The 18,165-nt window shown below is 48.7% G+C and overlaps 6 protein-coding genes across 6 annotated transcripts; 4 read left to right on the top strand and 2 right to left on the bottom strand.

Annotated features, from left to right (window-relative positions):
• Positions 1 to 424: 424 nt before the first annotated feature.
• Positions 425 to 5,150, bottom strand: GIQ15_04015 (uncharacterized protein; the record flags this gene model as incomplete). The annotated part of the gene is made up of 3 exons (XM_033551432.1): positions 425 to 677; positions 731 to 4,862; positions 4,979 to 5,150. The coding sequence occupies 3 exons, from the start codon at positions 5,148 to 5,150 to the stop codon at positions 425 to 427; spliced, it is 4,557 nt and encodes a 1,518-aa protein (XP_033405162.1).
• Positions 5,151 to 5,652: 502 nt separating this feature from the next.
• GIQ15_04014 (uncharacterized protein) lies at positions 5,653 to 6,473 on the bottom strand (the record flags this gene model as incomplete). Its single annotated transcript, XM_033551431.1, has 6 exons — positions 5,653 to 5,784; positions 5,841 to 5,921; positions 5,973 to 6,118; positions 6,178 to 6,194; positions 6,253 to 6,363; positions 6,415 to 6,473. The coding sequence occupies 6 exons, from the start codon at positions 6,471 to 6,473 to the stop codon at positions 5,653 to 5,655; spliced, it is 546 nt and encodes a 181-aa protein (XP_033405161.1).
• Positions 6,474 to 7,051: 578 nt separating this feature from the next.
• On the top strand, positions 7,052 to 9,303 carry GIQ15_04013 (uncharacterized protein; the record flags this gene model as incomplete). The annotated part of the gene is made up of 3 exons (XM_033551430.1): positions 7,052 to 7,484; positions 7,552 to 9,187; positions 9,246 to 9,303. 3 exons carry the CDS (start codon positions 7,052 to 7,054, stop codon positions 9,301 to 9,303), a joined length of 2,127 nt encoding a protein of 708 aa, XP_033405160.1.
• A 964-nt stretch (positions 9,304 to 10,267) lies between these two features.
• GIQ15_04012 (Srpk) lies at positions 10,268 to 11,545 on the top strand (the record flags this gene model as incomplete). The annotated part of the gene is made up of 1 exon (XM_033551429.1): positions 10,268 to 11,545. One exon carries the CDS (start codon positions 10,268 to 10,270, stop codon positions 11,543 to 11,545), a length of 1,278 nt encoding a protein of 425 aa, XP_033405159.1.
• A 535-nt stretch (positions 11,546 to 12,080) lies between these two features.
• On the top strand, positions 12,081 to 14,598 carry GIQ15_04011 (ATP-dependent RNA helicase drs1; the record flags this gene model as incomplete). The annotated part of the gene is made up of 3 exons (XM_033551428.1): positions 12,081 to 13,693; positions 13,739 to 13,847; positions 13,903 to 14,598. 3 exons carry the CDS (start codon positions 12,081 to 12,083, stop codon positions 14,596 to 14,598), a joined length of 2,418 nt encoding a protein of 805 aa, XP_033405158.1.
• A 463-nt stretch (positions 14,599 to 15,061) lies between these two features.
• Positions 15,062 to 17,190, top strand: GIQ15_04010 (uncharacterized protein; the record flags this gene model as incomplete). Its single annotated transcript, XM_033551427.1, has 4 exons — positions 15,062 to 15,069; positions 15,152 to 15,296; positions 15,378 to 16,955; positions 17,017 to 17,190. 4 exons carry the CDS (start codon positions 15,062 to 15,064, stop codon positions 17,188 to 17,190), a joined length of 1,905 nt encoding a protein of 634 aa, XP_033405157.1.
• Positions 17,191 to 18,165: the final 975 nt, after the last annotated feature.

The raw sequence follows: 18,165 nt of genomic DNA, 5'->3' as shown, positions 1-18,165 counted from the left end.
TCACCGCAACGGGCGATATAGCTTTGTTTGGCCTCACGATCAAAAGCGTCATAAATATTTAGACGACGAAGGTCTGATCCGGCTGTCGTGTTGGTCCACTTTTTGCGGTGGCATGGTTGGTTCGTACAAAGCGACCAGTCACGCAGTAGTTATCCAACGAGGTCGAGATATAAACAAAAATCCAATGTTATCTATGCAGTCTATGCCATGCAGCATCCTATTGTGTAGGCCCTATTTCTTATTTTCGTTGAACGTTGTACAGATCCCGAATAGACAAAAAAGCGGGTGGTAAGAATGGACGAGAATGGAACAGATAAAAAACTAATAGCCTCCAAAAAAACCGCTAAAATGGGACGAGAAGTAAAAGAACGAAAGAAAGATATAAGTGCTAATACAGAGGAGTACCAGAGATAGGGCTCATATTTCACCGGATCGCATCGATTGCCACGGCCAGCGGAACGACGATGGGAGTCTTGGTCAGTGTACTTGTAGAATGTCTGCCATTCCAATTCCTGAATGCACGCCTGCACTCCACCGGTAAACCCTCGAGAACGACATGGCTCTTTGGGAGGAATGGACGGTCTTGTTCCGAAACGGCGAGAATGCCGTATTCTTGGGCGAAGACAAGAGCGGATGCGAACTCCGCTGAACGCGCATTTGATCGTTCACCAACAATGCTAGAAATGGGATTAGCATACCATAGACAATAGATTCGTAGGGTTCGGCTTACACATAGATCTCAAAGAACGCATCGAGGACGTAGATATGTGCTGGATCCAAGTCACGTTGGCAGAACGGTTCAATTTCCTGCACTGTATCATTTGGTCGAGATACCGGGGACGAAGCGCCCCGACGGTTGAAAAAGCTAGCTCCAAACCATTGACCAAGTTCATGATCAATGCGGTATAATCGGCAGTGGTACTTTTCGTGCTTGGGCTTTAACTGCCAGTAGTCTGCTGACGGCGGCACACTTGTTTCTTGGCCGGAACTTGGGAAGGATTCGAAAAAGCAACTCGGTTCCTGGCCTTCGGTTACCTCCTCAATATCACCAGTAGGGCCGATATCCATTCCAATCAGTCGTGCGCATCCAATCTCGTCAGCCGTACTTCCCCGTCCTTGCCACAGGAATAATTTGCCATTCTTGGCAGATATTATATACGTGAAGCCGGAACAGAGATTGCTGATCGCTAGATCAACCTCGTCGAATGATATCTGGCCCATGTGTCTCCTTCCGCAAAGCATATAGAGAGCAGAAGAGTCGGACCGACTGCTTGGCCCCCGCCTCGTGATCATAATGCCTCCAAGAGCTTGCATGAAATTTGGCGTCTCCTTTCCTTGCTTCAAGAGCTCGAGTTTACAGTTATGCTCTCTTGCGACTTTGCGGGCAAATAATTGAGCGTCTTCGGCAGTTGCTTCGCCAACTCCATCACCACACCACAGATGAACTTCTGTTGCTCTTCCGCCAGCCGGTTTTTCAAACGTATGGACACATAGGTACATACTTTCATCAAACAAGATATACTCCTGGCCACTTGGTAGGTCTCTCCTCTTTCCATCACCAGTTAACTCCCAAACTTGCTTTGCAAGGGTTTTGATCTTCGGGAACGTTTCAGGTCTTGCCAGCATGACAGACTGGGGATCAATCTCTACCTTATCATCGGCGCTAGGCTTGCTGAGGAAGAAATCGGAGAATATCTGAGAGACCTCAGAACTTTGAGCAAAGGCTGGTGTTTTCGTTGGAGAAGGCGAACGTGATTGCTCTCTAGATCGAGCCGAATTTAAATTTGATAGGAAGGCAGGTTTCCGGGGTGGCGCCCCATGACGTGGCGGAGCCAAAGTGGTGCTCTCTGTTTGCCCGGCCCTTGCGGTACTAGGTGTGGGAGTGCTATTGCCGAGGGAGACCTTGGCTTCCGTCGGGTATTGCTTCTTCTCTGGTGTAAATGCCGATTGAGCCACTTGAGGTTTGGGATAGTCATCTATCTGAGCTGGCTTCTTAAAACTGAGCGGGGAAGTAGAGAGAGTTGCGGACTTTGGGGGAGGGCTGGGTTTATCCTTGTTGACATTAGGACTGCTGTTCGATCGGATGGGTATCGTAAGGTCTGGCTTATTAGGCGTCTGGCGCTCTATCGAGGGAGTAGAAGGTAGGGACGTGGCAAGTGAAGCATTGGAGCTCTTTTCGTCAGCACTCGAGGCTAGAAATCTGTTTCTGGCTGTGGATCCTAGTGGCTTCGGTATAGAAATTGGTTCCGTAACCGTGCTTGGTGAAAGGTCATCTTCAAATATTGGCTTAGTTTCAGGCAGTTTTTTGCTGGTAGTATCGTTTGACTGGGCTACCGGAGAGGTGGACTCCTTTTTCGCATTTTTAGGCAGGCGTCTCTTGGGCCCTTTGGCGCGAGATTTCGTGATATGAGTTAACGTTTCTGATGTAGACGATTCCGTTGATTGCGACGATTGAATTGATGGAGAGGGACCCTTAGACGGAGCTGGAGGCCCTCGAGCAATAAGATTTGCCAACATGGGGTTCATGCGGTTCCCGAGTTTCCCTTTCACAGTTGGAGACGTAGTATCATTGCTTGGCCCAGGAGTGGAAACTGGAGTAGCAGCTATCGCAGCGGAAGGGACAGCACGAGTCTCTGCAGGCGGCGATGGAAGAGTGAACTTTTCCTGCGACGATTGCAGGCTCTGAGGTTTTTGGTTCTCTTTCATCATCTCCTCTGGAGGCTCCTCTGCAGAAGGTGCTTGGATGGCTAAGGGTTTCGATAGCGGTTTGGCAGGCGGGTTCTTGGATCCGGTAGTACTCCTTATACTATTCGATCTACCCAAATTCTTCCTCATCAAAATAGCCTCTGGCGTAGTCTGCTGTGGTGGTGGGTTGTTTCCTAGGCCATTAGGGTCTTGACGGATGGAGCCTCCGCCAGCTTTCATCGCCTCCTTGCGCTTCAAGATACTTTCTTTGAATTCATCAACTCTTTCTGTTTTCTTAGGGCCACCTGTGGTAGTCAGCCCGGCTTTGCCGCGAAGTATATTGCCTTTGAGTTCATCAGGGGCAACATAATTTTTAGTTTCGGCTCTCCGTAATCTACCAAAAACTGCTTTGAACTCCGGTTCATCTTTCTTTGCGCTGTCATCAGTAGTTTCACGACGGCGCAAGTTGGCGCGAAAATCTATCTGAGATGATTTTACGTTGGAGGTAGCCGGTTTGGATGCAGGGGTATCTTGCGTAGATGGAAGAGTAGGAGAAAGGCTTGGTCCTTTTGTTTCTGCTTTCAAGGATTCACTTTTTGGTGGAATTGGGGGTGTCTTAACTGGATCCTTGGGGGAACGATCCTCAGACGCGCTGGATTGTTTAGTCTCGCCGGACTCTCTAGGCAGCTCTACTTCCAAATCAGATCGTGACTTCACTAACGGACCCTCTGCTTTCTCTGGTGAGCTCTGGGGGTCATCAAATTTCTGGCTACCGGTAGGCGTCACGACCTTCTCGGGCTCAGAATGCTCCCCTTTCTCTGTATTATTCGACTCCTTTGCCTTTCGAAGCCTGTCCGTAAGACCCTTCTTCCACTCCGGTTCCTCTGGTACGCGAGGTTTAGGCTTAGGAGATTCCGGTTTGCTCAGTGCACTCTCTAGCCATGAGGCTTTCGTTGGGCTCCATCGTCTTGGATCCATTGTCTTAGATGGACTTACAGGGAGGTCCGTATTCCGTCCACTGGCAGTACTAACGGATTCCTTGCGTCGAGATGGCGGCCGTACAAAAGCATCTGTGGACCTGTTAAATGTCGATGCGTCGTCCCCATCATTGCGAACCACAGTGGCTTCACTGTGGCTAGATCCAGGTCGCGAGTCAGGCCGCGAACCAGGTCTGGATGTAGGCAGTCCTGAAAACCCTTCAGGAGACATTCCTGGAGAAGGGAGAGGTCTAGAGTTGGTCCCTCGAAGCGTGGTCGAAGGGAGTTGGGCACTCCACCGTTTGGAAACGCTGTCAGACCGTTTAAGCATGGCACTCTGGACGAAACCACCAAGGCCCTTAGTTGGTGAAGAAGGACGGTCAGAAGCAATCCGACCTTGAGTTGGGGACATTGTCAAGTGTTCACCCGGCTGCTGCTGTTCCTCATAGATGGATGGTGCCCGTTCGTGCCTGCGTGGGCTTGCTAATGGAATAGGCGATCCTAACCCTGCCGCTGTTGATACGGAAGATATACTTGAGTATCGGTTCCCAAAGCTACCGGCTCCATATACAGAACTTGTTCTCGAAGGTGAACGCGATCTCTCGTCACCAAGATCAGACGCAGGTGGTACACCCAGATCACTGACAGCTTCTCGGCTCAGCCCTGGCAGCTTTACATTCGGTCGACCCATAGTGGCTTCAGAAAAAGAAGAATTGTGCGCTCTCCGATATGCACGAGAGCCCTCTCCCCTGTCACTAGTTTGTTTAAAGAAAGATGGATCCTTTGATCCAAGGGATTGTGCAATCTGCGTTCGAGATACAGCAACGTCGCTCTCGGTCGGCGTTTTCGTCTCGGTAACAGGTTTTTCTTCTCCCACAGCCTGTTTCGGAGAAACAGGAGTCGGTGAGCCAAGGTCTCGCGATCCAGGGCGCTGTTTCCAGGACAATGGCCGACCTGTAGCGGGCGACTTCATGATATCAACGGAGGACTCCTTGGGGTGAGTTTCTAGCTGACGCGCCTCGGAATCGCGTCTCGGGAAGCCACTGCTATCTTTCGAGGCAGAGAAGGATGGTAGAAGGTCGACGGGAGGGTGTATCGAGTAGGATCGCGGTGTCGATGGGCGCGAGTCCTTTTGTATCAGGTCGTCTAGCTGTTGCTGGAGGGGTGAATCCTTGGTGGGAGAAATTGATCGGGCGCGTTCTATCTCAGCACCAATGCATCAGCGGCCAGAACGATAGATTAATACGATAGTTATAATGGAGAGAGCGAAACAGAAGTGTTTACGCCGGGTGCTGGGAGATATAAACACTGCATACCAGCTCTCCTGGCCTGTCTCTCCCGGCGGCCCTGCAGTATCTCCTCCTCCAGCTTTCGCGTGCGCTCCTCGTCTTCCTTATCCCGCTTATTGCCTAGTTCCCGTATGCGTTCAAGAAAGTCGTTGACATCTTCAGACCCGTCAGCAGCGGCGGCGTCGTGCGAGGGTGCCATTGTTGTTATTGATTGTTTATTTTTCTCTTTTTAAAAAGAAAGCGACAGCAAAGGGGACTACCGGGTGACACCGAGTCCCGGACACGATGATATATTTATGATGGACTATCGACAGCACGCCACTGCACCAGGCTCACGGCTTGTCGGGGATTCAGCGATTGTCTAGAGATAGCAGACTTGAAACATCCGCCCGGGGAGCAAATCGACGATTTGGATGTTTGCGATCGTGCCCAGCGAGCCTAAAACAGGCCTGTCCACCTTACATAATGGCCCCTGCATTTTATATATATTTTTACCTCCGTGGCCAATTATCGACGGCGAATTAGGATGGAAATAAGATCATTTGGCCGTCGGATACATCGTGGGCTAAGGGGGTTCATGAGATGAGGGTGGAAACTCCGTACGCCGCGTACTTCCAGGTTTTGATATCAACAATAACAACAACAGTAAACCGGTAAACAAGGACTGGTGGATATGTCGAGAATAGCCGCGTAAGTGGCTGTCAGTAAAGGAACAACCGGTCCTTTGCGTCCTGCACAACCCACGAGAGGCCCTTGGTGAGATTCAGCCCCGTCACGGCGCTGCACGGCATGATCGTCCACTTGTGCGTCTTGATAGCGTCGAGTTGTAGTCCCTGTATACCGTTAGACCTGTAGGCAGCTCGTAGACAGCCAGGGACGGTGTATGTACCTCTCGGACTTCATCTTCAGCCATACAGCCGTCGACATCTGTCTTGTTTAGGAAGACCAGGAGACTCGCGCCCATCAGTCGCTGTGCATCCCGTCAGCATGTGTAGATAAAGTCACTAGGTTTAGGTCTCACCTCTTCGACTAGAAGGCCAGCAAGCTCCCGTCGACAGTCGTCAAGTCGAAACCGATCCGTGGCATCGACAATCCATATCAGCGTATCTGTCTTCTCAAAGTAATTCCTCCAGTACGACCGCAGTGTTTTTTGCCCGCCGACATCCCCTGCAAGATTCGACCGTTAGAGTCTCATCATAACCTGCTCACACCGGCTGAGAACTTACATATGTTCAGCTTATACCTGTTGAAGAGATATCAGCATAGCCGTAGAGAAGAAGCATCTCGTCCTGTCTACATACCCGTCGAAGTCGATGGACTTGATGATAAAACCCAGTGTAGGGCTCACCGTAGTGATGTCTTCGCCCATAATTCTCTTCACGATCGTGGTCTTTCCGGCATTGTCGAGTCCTCTGGCGGCTCTTTAGCAACGGAGCATGCATATCAAACATGAGGATACATACAGCATCAGAACTCTCATCTCTTTGTCCTTCAGCCTGGCCTTCCTTAGTACTGATAGCATTTTCTTCGTTCTTTATCTATATTAGACACTCTTAAGAGGAATTCGGTGTTTTGGTGGTTTCTGCACAAGTTGATGTTTTTATTGAAAGTTTCCTTTAGACATTTTACTACTATTTCTTCTATAGTAAAAAAGTGAAGTCAATATAAATACTGCACAACCTTTAATATTTTAATACCAAATACAGTGGTGTCCATGTCCAGGCTAGAAGCTGTCTTTATATTTCATAGGGGAAGGTAAGCCGCATAACAAAGGATTGACTATAGCAAAGTGACGGGGCTATACATAGTCCTGGTCTTGTCATTCCTTATACATTCACGCTTTCTATCTACTCACATTTGATATCTCTTACTTTACTCAACCCTAAGGAGAAAAACAACAGCACACTAGCTCGGCGAAGTGAAAAGTTCCTCTAGCAACGCACACAAAGGAAACAAAACACACGCGAGACAATCCACAGCATCCCTTCAAGCTGCAAAGGGTCTTTTGGCTTTCCTCATTTAGGAGCTTGAACATCCCCTCTTCTTCAGTCGCTCGAGCTCAGCTGAGTAACCTAGCAAGCTATCATCCAGAATACGACAATGACAGAGCCTGCTCAAGGGCATCCAAATGACAGCCAGGAGACCGATGGTGCCGACCAGTGGAATAGATATCTTGCTGCCATCAACGCGTTCAAGGTGGTTGCGAGTAACAGCTATGGACCTCCACAGACATTGAGAACGTTGGCTCCAATTACAAATGCTGACCCTGCTAGTTCTGCTACTCCTGCTGCCTCTAGTCCCGAGAAAGAGATAGCTTCTAGCCCCGCGAAGGAGATAGCACCTTGCTCTGCTAATGACATGGCTTCCGTCCCCGCTAAGGAGGTATCTTCTGGTCCTGCCGAAAAGATATCTTCCGAACATGCTGAGGAGATACCTTCAGGCCTTTCCGAGAAGATCGCATCTGACCCGGTGAAAAAGATAGCTTACAGTTCTGTCAAGGATATAGCTCCAGATCCACCCCGAAGCTCAACAGGTGAGTTGCCATCTGTAGTATTGGTGTGCATTGCGGGTTTTATATCTGACATCTGTGTTAAATTTAGGTGGGGATTCTGACGGCTCGGATGAGGTGGTCTTTCGACAGGACGAATTGCGCGTAGTTGGCCCTCACATTCCATACATGTTTCGGAAAGACGACACATTGAATATCCCTAAATCACTTCATCGTCCCGAAATAGGCCCACCTCCAGCAACAAGCCACAATAACCACCGTCCCACTCGCGGAAAGCCTTCAAGCCGCGGGGCAAGTCGTGGGGCAAGCCGAGGGCGTCAAGCTAGAAAGAGTATGCCTCCTGCAAGGTCTTCTCAAAAACAAACATCCGATACCAATGGCGTAATTTTGCCAGCTCCCGTTAGCCCGGATGCAGTCAAGGAAGCTAGAAAAGCGGAACTGCTCGCATTTCAAAAGAAAGAAATGGAAAGATATGGGAAGAAAGTTATGGGGCTTCTATCAGACGACTCGCCTGAAACTGCGCCGCTGTATCTCGCCCGCCAAGGCCCCGGGACTGATCCGAATTCTCCATTCTGTAATCGGCCTCCGTTGTACATTCTGACTGAACTGGCTAAGAGTCTTGAGGAGGAAACTAATGAAGCACAACGGAAGCTTAAATCCGGGCAAATGTCAAGCACAAATGGGCAGCAGAGTTCAGGAGCGGTGGTGAATGCATGGGATTTTGGAAATTCAGCTAACGCAATAGCAGTTGACTGGCAGTATCGACCATGGGAGAAATATGGAGACGAGTTCTTCTCTCAGCGGTTCCGTAACTGGCTGGACAAAACTATGAGGGCAGCTTTCCTTGTGGATATGACTCAAGAGGAATTCAAGAATGGGGAGCACCATGCTAGCATCAAAACTGGAATGGGAGCTGCCACGTTTGATTGCCCCGAAATCTTGAGAGACCCTTCCGACCCGGAGAATCTAGCCCATTGTCATGAGACTGCAAGCGGATATGTGCACAATTGGAACCTGAGAATCCGCCAGGAGCAAGAGCGAAAAGAGACAGAAGAGCGGGAACGAAAACGTCTAGCAATCCTACCAAAGCCAACACCGGCACCCGATGAACCAGCCCCATACACACCAAAGCTCAACATGTACATTCGTCCAGTTGAGCCAAAGGATATAACGGCCCTTGTCGAGCTCTTTAACTGGTATGTCAGAAACACGTTGCGTCGTGCAGACATAGTGGAAATAACGTACGACGAGATGAGAGAACATATTGAAGAGCTTCAAGGAGAAAACTATCCATTTCTGGTCGCCGTAGAGAGACACCCCAAGATTTGGCATGCTATGAATCACGAACCGGAAATGCTTTATGGTTTCTGCTGCCTCAGCGACTTCACGGGGCCCCTTTCCACACAACGATATGCCTGCGACGTCGAATTGTACGTGCACCCCAGGAAACTCAGAATGGGAGTGGGGAGTTGTCTTCTGGATAAGATGATCGAAATTTTTGATCCAAAATATTGCGTACGAGGTGGTTATACTTTCGAATGCGCTGCTCCGAGTCGAGATGTGTATAGCCTGGGGCTATCTCACCCCGTCATGAGACTCATTGCAATCATCAACCACTCAGACGAAGAGGTTTCAGAGTATGCTTGGACCAGGAAATGGCTTAGCGAAGAATTCGGCTTCCAGGAACAGGCTTACCTCAAAGGAGTCGGCGTCAACAAGAAAGTATTGTAAGTGATTCCCTTATCTTAACAATCAACTCCAACTCCACTAATTTCCTCACCCTAGGGTCAACGCTGGATATATGGTGTATAACACTAGCATGGCTATCCCAGAGAGTGGGTAAAGGGGGGATTTCATCCTTTCTAGGGGCAGTAATAGTCTAGATTTTTCATCCAGGGTTTCAAAGTGCCTGTTCTCCATTGGTTATGTCCTCCATATCCCTTCGGTTGTAGATGAAATAATAGATGACCATTCATCCTCCTGCTTCCATTCGCGCGTAAGGGGGGCTAATATGCAACATATACCAAGTCGTAGGGACCTGATATATCCATGATGAAGGCTATAACACTTGCATATGCCTTTGCATACTTCTCGTCGTTGCTTTCATCTAAAGTCGAACATTTTTAGACGTCGTGTTTATTTAGGTTGATGACTAATCACTGCTTCCTCACCGCTTTAGAATATTTACATGGCAGAAAAACGGTAAACTTTTGACGTTGAATTTATTTTCTACAGAGTACGGAGTATATTATTCTGCTTTTCATCAATTGTAACTGGAATATGGGGGTGTGTGGAATCGAAGCCCGCATTTGAGGCTAGAAAGGCGGCTAAATTTTGACTGCAAAGCAAATTTCCACCCCTATTCTTTCTATCTGACCTCCTCCATAGCATCTGTGTTTGTACATCATCTAGTTGAGGCTGATGAGCACAATACTGGACCGATCCCATTCTTTGCTAGGAAACTAGAGTCAGGCTGGAACATTTTCCAGCCTTGGATGGTTCCCTTCAGATTTCAAGCCAAAGACCTTGGAAGGCATCGCGGTAGTTGAACGCTTTGGTGAAACTCAGTGCTCACTTGATTGGGAAAAGACTTGTGATATAACTTGATCTCCATTATCGAACTTTTTTTTTGCTTTGATTTTCCGTGTGATACGGTGATGAGTCAATTTCTGTCATTAGCCATCCGGCTGTTGCGTCCGCAACGTTCATGGTCCCCAGTCATTTCTCAGGTCCCTCGTAACGGGCATATGCCGTTGCTTCATCACAAGCAATCCTGCTGCGCATTGAGTGTTACTGCATTCAACTTAATGGAGACCAACAAATATTTTGACACACAAGTCCTCTACGAGCCCCTCGAGGGAGTCGAAAGGCTTGAGAACTATCGGCCGGGGGGCTACCACCCTATACAAATTGGAGACCACTTTCACGATCGATATCGAGTTGTTCATAAGCTGGGACATGGGTCTTACTCGACTGCATGGCTGGCTCGTGATGAACGATTTAATAAATACGTTGCAGTGAAAGTTTGCACTGCAGACGCCAATCCAAAGGAGGTGGACACTATATCCACTCTCACTCGTCCTGATTACCCTTCAGTTAACCACCTAGGAAGGATGATGGTTCCCTCAATTTTAGATAGGTTCACCATTCACGGCCCAAATGGTAACCATGCTTGTCACGTTACAGCCCCCGGGAGCGTTAGCCTCTCAGGGGCGAAAGATGGCTCATGGATCCGCTTATTCCAGCTTGACGTAGCTAGGTCATTGGCTGCGCAACTGGTTCTTGTTGTGGATTATGTGCATGCCCAAGGAATTGTCCATGGAGACCTTCACCTCGGCAACACTCTTCTCAAAGTACCGTCCAATATCCATCAGCTCTCAGTCAAGCAATTATATGAGAAATACGGAGAACCGGAACTAGATCCAATTGTTTGTCTAGATGGCAAGCCGCTTCCGGCGGGTGTCCCATCTCACGGCATTATGCCTATATGGTTGGGGAAAGCGAGTGAGGAACTCACACTTTCGGAAACCAGGATCTTGCTTACAGATTTTGGCGAAGCATTTTCCCCCTCAAAAGAACAGAAATATGAATCTCGTGCCCCCCTTGTCATCCGTCCACCAGAGGCGCGGTTTGAACCAAACGATCCTCTGTCTTTTTCATCGGACATTTGGACTCTCGCCTGTACCATATGGTCCATTATAGCCCAACGGCCATTATTTGAAGCATTTTTCGTAACAGAGGATTACATAACCCGTGAACATGTCGATACTCTTGGTGTTTTACCACCTGAATGGTGGGGCAGGTGGGAGGCCCGACGACTGATATTTACTGAGGATGGTAAGCCAATAAACCGCAACCCTTACCGATCCTGGGATGATCGGTTTGAGGATAGCGTACAAAAGCCTAGGCGAGAGAGTGACATATCGTCGTTTGATGCAAGGGAGCGGGATGCTTTCTTTGATATGCTACGGCTGATGTTTTCATTCAGACCTGAGAATCGCCCTACTAGTAAGCAAATTCTCGAGTCAGAATGGATGCAAAAATGGGCTCTGCCTGAATATGGCAAGACCCAAGATAATGCATGATTTTCATCCGTTCCAGAGGGAGAATCCTAGGGTCTGTCATGAACTATAGGATGCTACTTGGGGGGGGGCAAGTCCCATTCGAAAGATCTTATCACAACTCGTCGAAAAATAAGAATAAGAATAACAAGGGAGGATATCTCAATATAATTTTAGATAACTTAGAGTCTCTAGATAACATTCTTAATAGATATATGGTGCCTATAACGGTTTTAATAGTTGGCATAGGCAGCGTATACATAGTGGAATAACAGTTTCACCGAAATTCCGAGAATAGTGGGTTGTATTGATGACTAATTGCTAGTTCCTCACCGCTTTGGGGATATCATGGCAGAAAAAAGTAAAAAAAAACTGCCAGTAAACTTTTGGCGTGAAGATATACTCGGTACAGTATACTGATTTTCGTCAATTGCATTAGGAACATCCACGTTGGTGGATTAGACCTAATATCTGCAATTAGACTTCAAGCGTGGGTAATGATAAAGAGATTTACATTTATTTGTCTCTTTAGCATTTGAAAACCAAGGATACAGTACCCATGGGACGCGCTGACCTCGAAGACGACTTTGTCTTCACCTTGTCCGACGAAGAAGCTCCTAATGTTGATTCGGAAGGTGAAACTACCAAGAACAGTGTAGTGGTGAAAAGGTCCAAGACAAAAACCTCTGGCACAAAACGAAGAAGAGACGAGCCCGATAATACCGAGGTCGAACAAAGCACGAACTCGAAGAAACGGAAGAAACAAAAGAAGGGCGGAAAGAATGTCGCCAATGGCAAGGAAATAGAAAATACCACAGCCGAAGAGGAAGAAGAAGAAGAAGAGGAAGAATTTGACGAAGACGAGAATGGTGTTTTAAATCCAGATTTTGAATTCGATGTCGGCGGCGTTGCGAATGGGGGGTTATTGGAGGATTTCGATGGATGGGGAGATGAAGGGCAGAATAAACTTAAGGCAACAGAGAAGAAAGCGGTCGATATCGATGATATCTTAGATCGAAGGAGACAGAGGAATCTGGAAAAACGAGAACGTGACAAGAAGAAGGCCACTAAGAAAGCTGCTAGGGAAGGTTTTGAAGACGCGGATAAGGACGACGCAGAGGAAGCTGACGAAGATAACGAGATAAACGTGGATCTTGACGATGATGAGCTCCTCGCACCTGATGCGTTTGGAATGGGAGCCCAAGGCGTCTCGGAAAGTGAGGATGAGATCGCGGGGTTAGATGAAGACGATGAGCAGGACGAGGAAGAAGCAGGAGATGAAGATGGAAACGACGACGACGACGATGATGATAGTGACTCTGTGGCTTCTGCAGTGCCGCATCCGGACGATATTGCGTCTGACGAGGATGAATCCGGTGGCGATAGTGAAGACGACGAGGAAATTCGCAAGCAAAATGAATTCTTCGCTCCAGAGGAACCAGCAGCCGAGTCAAAATCTGCTTCGGGGGCAGCCATCTCTTTCCAAAACCTTTCACTCTCCCGCCCAATTCTTCGAGGACTCGCGTCGGTCGGGTTTTCTACGCCTACACCAATCCAGCGAAAAACGATTCCAGTTGCGTTACTCGGTAAAGATGTGGTTGGTGGTGCGGTAACGGGTTCCGGTAAAACGGGCGCCTTTATTGTCCCCATCCTAGAACGTTTACTCTATAGGCCACGGAAGGTCCCGACGAGTCGAGTTGCTATTCTGATGCCTACGCGAGAGTTGGCAGTGCAGTGTTATAATGTTGCGACTAAGCTAGCTACCTTTACCGATATCACGTTCTGTCAGCTTGTGGGTGGTTTCAGTCTGCGAGAGCAGGAGAATATCCTGAAGAAGCGGCCTGATGTTATCATTGCCACTCCCGGTCGATTTATTGACCACATGAGGAATTCAGCAAGTTTTACTGTTGATACTTTGGAAATCCTGGTTCTTGACGAAGCTGATCGAATGCTCGAGGACGGGTTTGCGGAAGAGTTGAACGAGATTTTGACCACGATACCAAAGTCCAGGCAAACTATGCTGTTCTCTGCGACAATGACGAATTCTGTTGACAAGCTTATTCGAGTCGGTCTCAACAAGCCAGTTCGGTTAATGGTTGATGCGAAGAAGCAGACTGTGGTAACACTGGTTCAGGAGTTTGTCAGACTGCGACCTGGAAGAGAGGATAAGCGGTTAGGTTATCTTATGTTTTTATGCAAGACTGTTTATACAAACAGGGTCATCGTGTTCTTCCGCCAAAAGAAGGAAGCCCATAGGGTTCGAATCGTGTTTGGCCTCATGGGCCTGAAGGCGGCTGAACTCCACGGAAGCATGAGCCAGGAACAGGTAAGCCCAATTGACTCAGCAATAGATGTCGGTTCAAATGCTGATACGTTACCAGAGAATCAAAAGCGTGGAAGCCTTTAGAGATGGAAAAGCATCATACCTACTGGCTACCGATCTTGCCTCCCGTGGTCTCGATATCAAGGGCGTTGAGACCGTTATCAACTACGAGGCGCCACAGTCGCACGAAATTTACCTCCACAGAGTTGGTCGTACAGCTCGTGCCGGACGAAGCGGTCGTGCATGTACTATCGCAGCGGAGCCTGATCGAAAGGTAGTCAAGGAAGCAGTCAAGGCAGGTCGTGCCCAGGGTGCAAAGATCGTCAGCCGCGTGATCGACCAAGCCACCGCAGACAAATGGGCCGAACAGGTCAACGACCTGATGCCTGAGATTGAGGAAGTTTTGCAGGAAGAAAAGGAAGAGAAACAGCTAGCGCAGGCAGAGATGCAGGTCACTCGCGGGAAGAATCTGATCGGCCACCAGGACGAAATTATGTCCAGACCCAAGCGCACATGGTTCGAGTCGGAGAAGGACAAGAGGGAGTCTAAGAAGCGAGGGCTGATGGAGCTAAATGGACCAGACTCTGGGAAGAAGGGGAAGAAGAAGCTGAGCGGCAAGGACAAGAAGAAGCTGGACGACACACGGACACGAGAGGAGGGCCGGGTCTGGAAGAAGGGCAAGGCTGAGCGAGAGGCCAAGCCGGGCGCTCAAGGGAAGGGCAAGAAGAAGGCCAAGGGTGGGAAGAAGCGTTAAACCAGGCCACTTTGCCTATATATGTGTTTTCCGTATAGAACGGTCTCAGGAAGTCGAAAGTGTATAGAGGATAAATATAGCAACAACAGCCCTGCTTATCGGCTTATATCCTTATCGATACTGACTAAGCATATGACTAACCCCGATATCGGCTAAATCCACGGGCCGAGGTCGGTCTAAGCTTTCCCTGACTCACCGCGTTTAAAAGCTCAGGCCAGCTGTTTCTTTTATAAGGAGTGGCAGAAAGTTGATAGACTCGAAAGCCTTTTCGGTTTCTTTGACGACTTCACTTAGGTCTCGATATCTGGCTTCGTGGAGCACTCTCGCTCTGCTTTGTTCTCTCTAACTCCCCTGTCGCCTGTCCAATTGCCCTTCCCTGCTCCGGATAAGAGTTTCAGGGCTTATCTGAACCTCCGTCCCGCACCTAAGCTCGCTTCCTGGTCATAGCAGATCTCCCCTCAATATGCCGATGTATGAGCTACGGAACATGTTATAGCTTTATCTTATTTAAAAGTCAGGAAGAAGCTAATCAATTGACCCTAAATCGATGTAGGCTCAAGGATCCTTCCAAAAAATACACGAAATTCAAGCCCATTGACCTGCCAAATCGTCAATGGCCGAACAAGACCCTGGACAAGCCGCCACGATGGCTGGCAACAGATCTTAGAGATGGAAACCAGAGCTTGGTCGACCCAATGGTGAGAATTCATGGTTAATTGGCCATCTGTAGAATCTGCAACGAGCTCATATGGCCAATTCACTAACCACTTGAGTCATAGAATGGGGACCAAAAACTCCGATTCTTCCGCATGCTAGTCAACATAGGATACAAGGAGATAGAAGTCTCGTTTCCGTCAGCGTCACAGACGGATTTCGATTTCACACGACATCTAGTCGAAACACCCGGAGTCGTCCCGGACGATGTCTGGCTCCAGGTGCTCTCCCCCTGTCGTGAGGAGTTCATCAAACGCACCGTCGAGTCCCTGAGAGGTGCAAAGAAGGCCATCCTCCACATATACCTTGCTACAAGCTCGTGCTTCCGACGTATCATCTTCAACATGACCAAAGAACAGAGTCTAGAAATGGCCGTGCGGTGTACAAAGTATGCTCGCTCCATCACAAAGGACGATCCGTCGATGGCTGGCACAGAATGGCATTTTGAATTCTCGCCAGAAACCTTCTCGGATACAGATCCCGAGTTTGCCTTGCAGGTGTGTGAGGCGGTCAAAGCTGCGTGGGAGCCCAGTGAGAAAGATCCAATCATCTTCAACTTGCCGGCGACAGTGGAAATGTCTACTCCAAACGTATACGCGGATCTGATTGAATATTTCTCCACTCATATCTCTGAGAGAGAGAAGGTCTGCATCTCCTTACACCCCCACAACGACCGTGGATGTGCGATTGCTGCTGCTGAGTTGGCTCAGATGGCCGGTGCACAGCGTGTTGAGGGTACCCTGTTTGGTAATGGCGAGAGAACTGGTAACGTCGACCTTGTCACCCTTGCTCTCAACCTATACACCCAAGGTATATCTCCGGGTGTCGACTTCTCCGATATTCTGTCTATCATCCAAGTGGTAGAAGAGTGCAATAAAATTCCAGTCAACGAACGCTGGCCGTACGCTGGCAAGCTTGTCTTCTGTGCTTTCAGCGGCAGCCATCAAGATGCAATCAAGAAAGGATTCCAGGCACGTACAGCTGCTGGTCTCAAAGAAGATACGCCCTGGGTTATGCCGTATCTCCCTCTCGACCCAGAAGACATCGGCCGAGACTACGAGGCCATCATCCGCGTCAACTCGCAGAGCGGCAAGGGCGGTGTTGCTTGGGTTATCCTCCGCAGCTTGGAGATGGATCTTCCTCGTGGCTTACAGGTTGCATTCAGCAAGATTGTACAGAGGGACGCAGATCGCTTGAACCGCGAATTGAAGCCTAATGAGATCGTTACTTTGTTCGAAGAAGCTTACCATCTCAAGACAAATCCACGCTTCAACCTGGTCGATTACAACATCACAGCAGACAGATCACAATCTCCTGCACCACCTGCCCCTGGGAAGGCTGTCAATACTCAAAACTTGAAGAGGCGTTTCACTGGTATCATTGAGATTGATGGCGTACAGCATGGCATCGTCGGTGTCGGAAGTGGTGCTATCTCTGCCTTGGCACACGCTTTGCACTCCTTGGGTATCGATCTAGATGTCGTCAACTATACCGAGCACGCTATCGGTCGTACGCGAGACGTCAAGGCAGCAACATACATCGAATGTACCGCTGCAGGCTCAAACCAGAGCGTGTGGGGTGTTGGTGTCCATCGTGACGTTGTCCAAGCCAGTTTAATCGCACTGCTGAGTGCTGCTAGTTCCGTAAGCTACCCCCGTTTCCTGAACGTCTCGAATCAATATATTTAACCATACGTGACTTTAGTTCTTAACTTCTCGTGCAAGCACCCCATTCCGCCCAACCCGCTCCCAAAACTTTAGCCAAGCGGACATCGATGCTTTGGAGAAACTGCACGGTTCTCTGGCCGTCCCACCAGCGGGCGCCGAAAATCAGAAAGTAGACATTAGTGCCCTTGAATCGGCAGCGGAGAACTTGTAAACTCCTACCTGTCCTGTCTCTTCTTGAGATGCTAAAAAGTTAAATGGATCTTTATGTCCCCCCTTTTATTGGAATGGCTACTTCCTTTAAGCCAAATTTAATGGAGAAACGAAAATATTAATGAAACCCCGGGCGAATCACTACCCATGTGTTAGCATACCCTCTAGTTTGATTCGTGGTAGCAGCTGCACAAACAATGTCCATTCATCATTTGTCTATATTGCTCGGTAATGGCCGGTCGGATACTTTTTAAATAGGGTGGAACAATAGCAAAAAAAGCAGCATATTTTAATAAAAACAAATGTAAATTATTTTTTGGTTATTACATAGCATACATAAAATCATTCTAGCCTGAGCTGTATCGTAAAGCGCTATGGAGTTGAGGGAGCTCCGCTAGGCCTAGCTATAGTCCACTCTATCCACAGGGCATTATTGGTGCTGGGTGCGAGGAGCACCAGGATCCTCCGTCCAATCATCGACGTTTTCATAAGCTTCGTCATAATATTGTGTGTTGTCATGAATTCCCCGATTTCCATGACCCGTGGTAGTAGGAGGACCATGGAAGTTATCTTTTTGGATACTGCTGTGCCTCACCGGTAATGGGTTGGCTGCAGGCGATTCTTTCCTTCTTACTGGCGGCATGAGCTGTGCCTGATCAAAAATTGCGAAATTGGGAACACTTGATTCCGGTCGTGGTGCTATGTCGTCTCCGTTGTGAACGCGGAGCCCGCCTCGTGGAGAAACACTGTCATGTCGAGGAATGTCGCTGGAAATAGGGGCTGCGGCTGGAGATGCGGTTCGGTTGATGCTACTACCGCTACCCGCGTAACCCTCGGGGCTTCGAATTCGTTGAACGCCTGGATGCTCAGCGGATGGCATCCTCCCCTCTCCGCCTTCTCTGATAGGCAGGCTGTGCTGCTGTATATGCGACTTTTGATCTTGTGGCATATCATAGCCCGCGGCGTCGGGATTCTG

The sequence above is a fragment of the Arthroderma uncinatum genome, assembly GCF_011692745.1.
Source record: "Arthroderma uncinatum strain CBS 119779 chromosome Unknown scaffold3, whole genome shotgun sequence".
In the NCBI taxonomy this organism is placed as follows: domain Eukaryota; kingdom Fungi; phylum Ascomycota; class Eurotiomycetes; order Onygenales; family Arthrodermataceae; genus Arthroderma; species Arthroderma uncinatum.
This window is presented reverse-complemented; position numbering and strand designations above follow the sequence as displayed.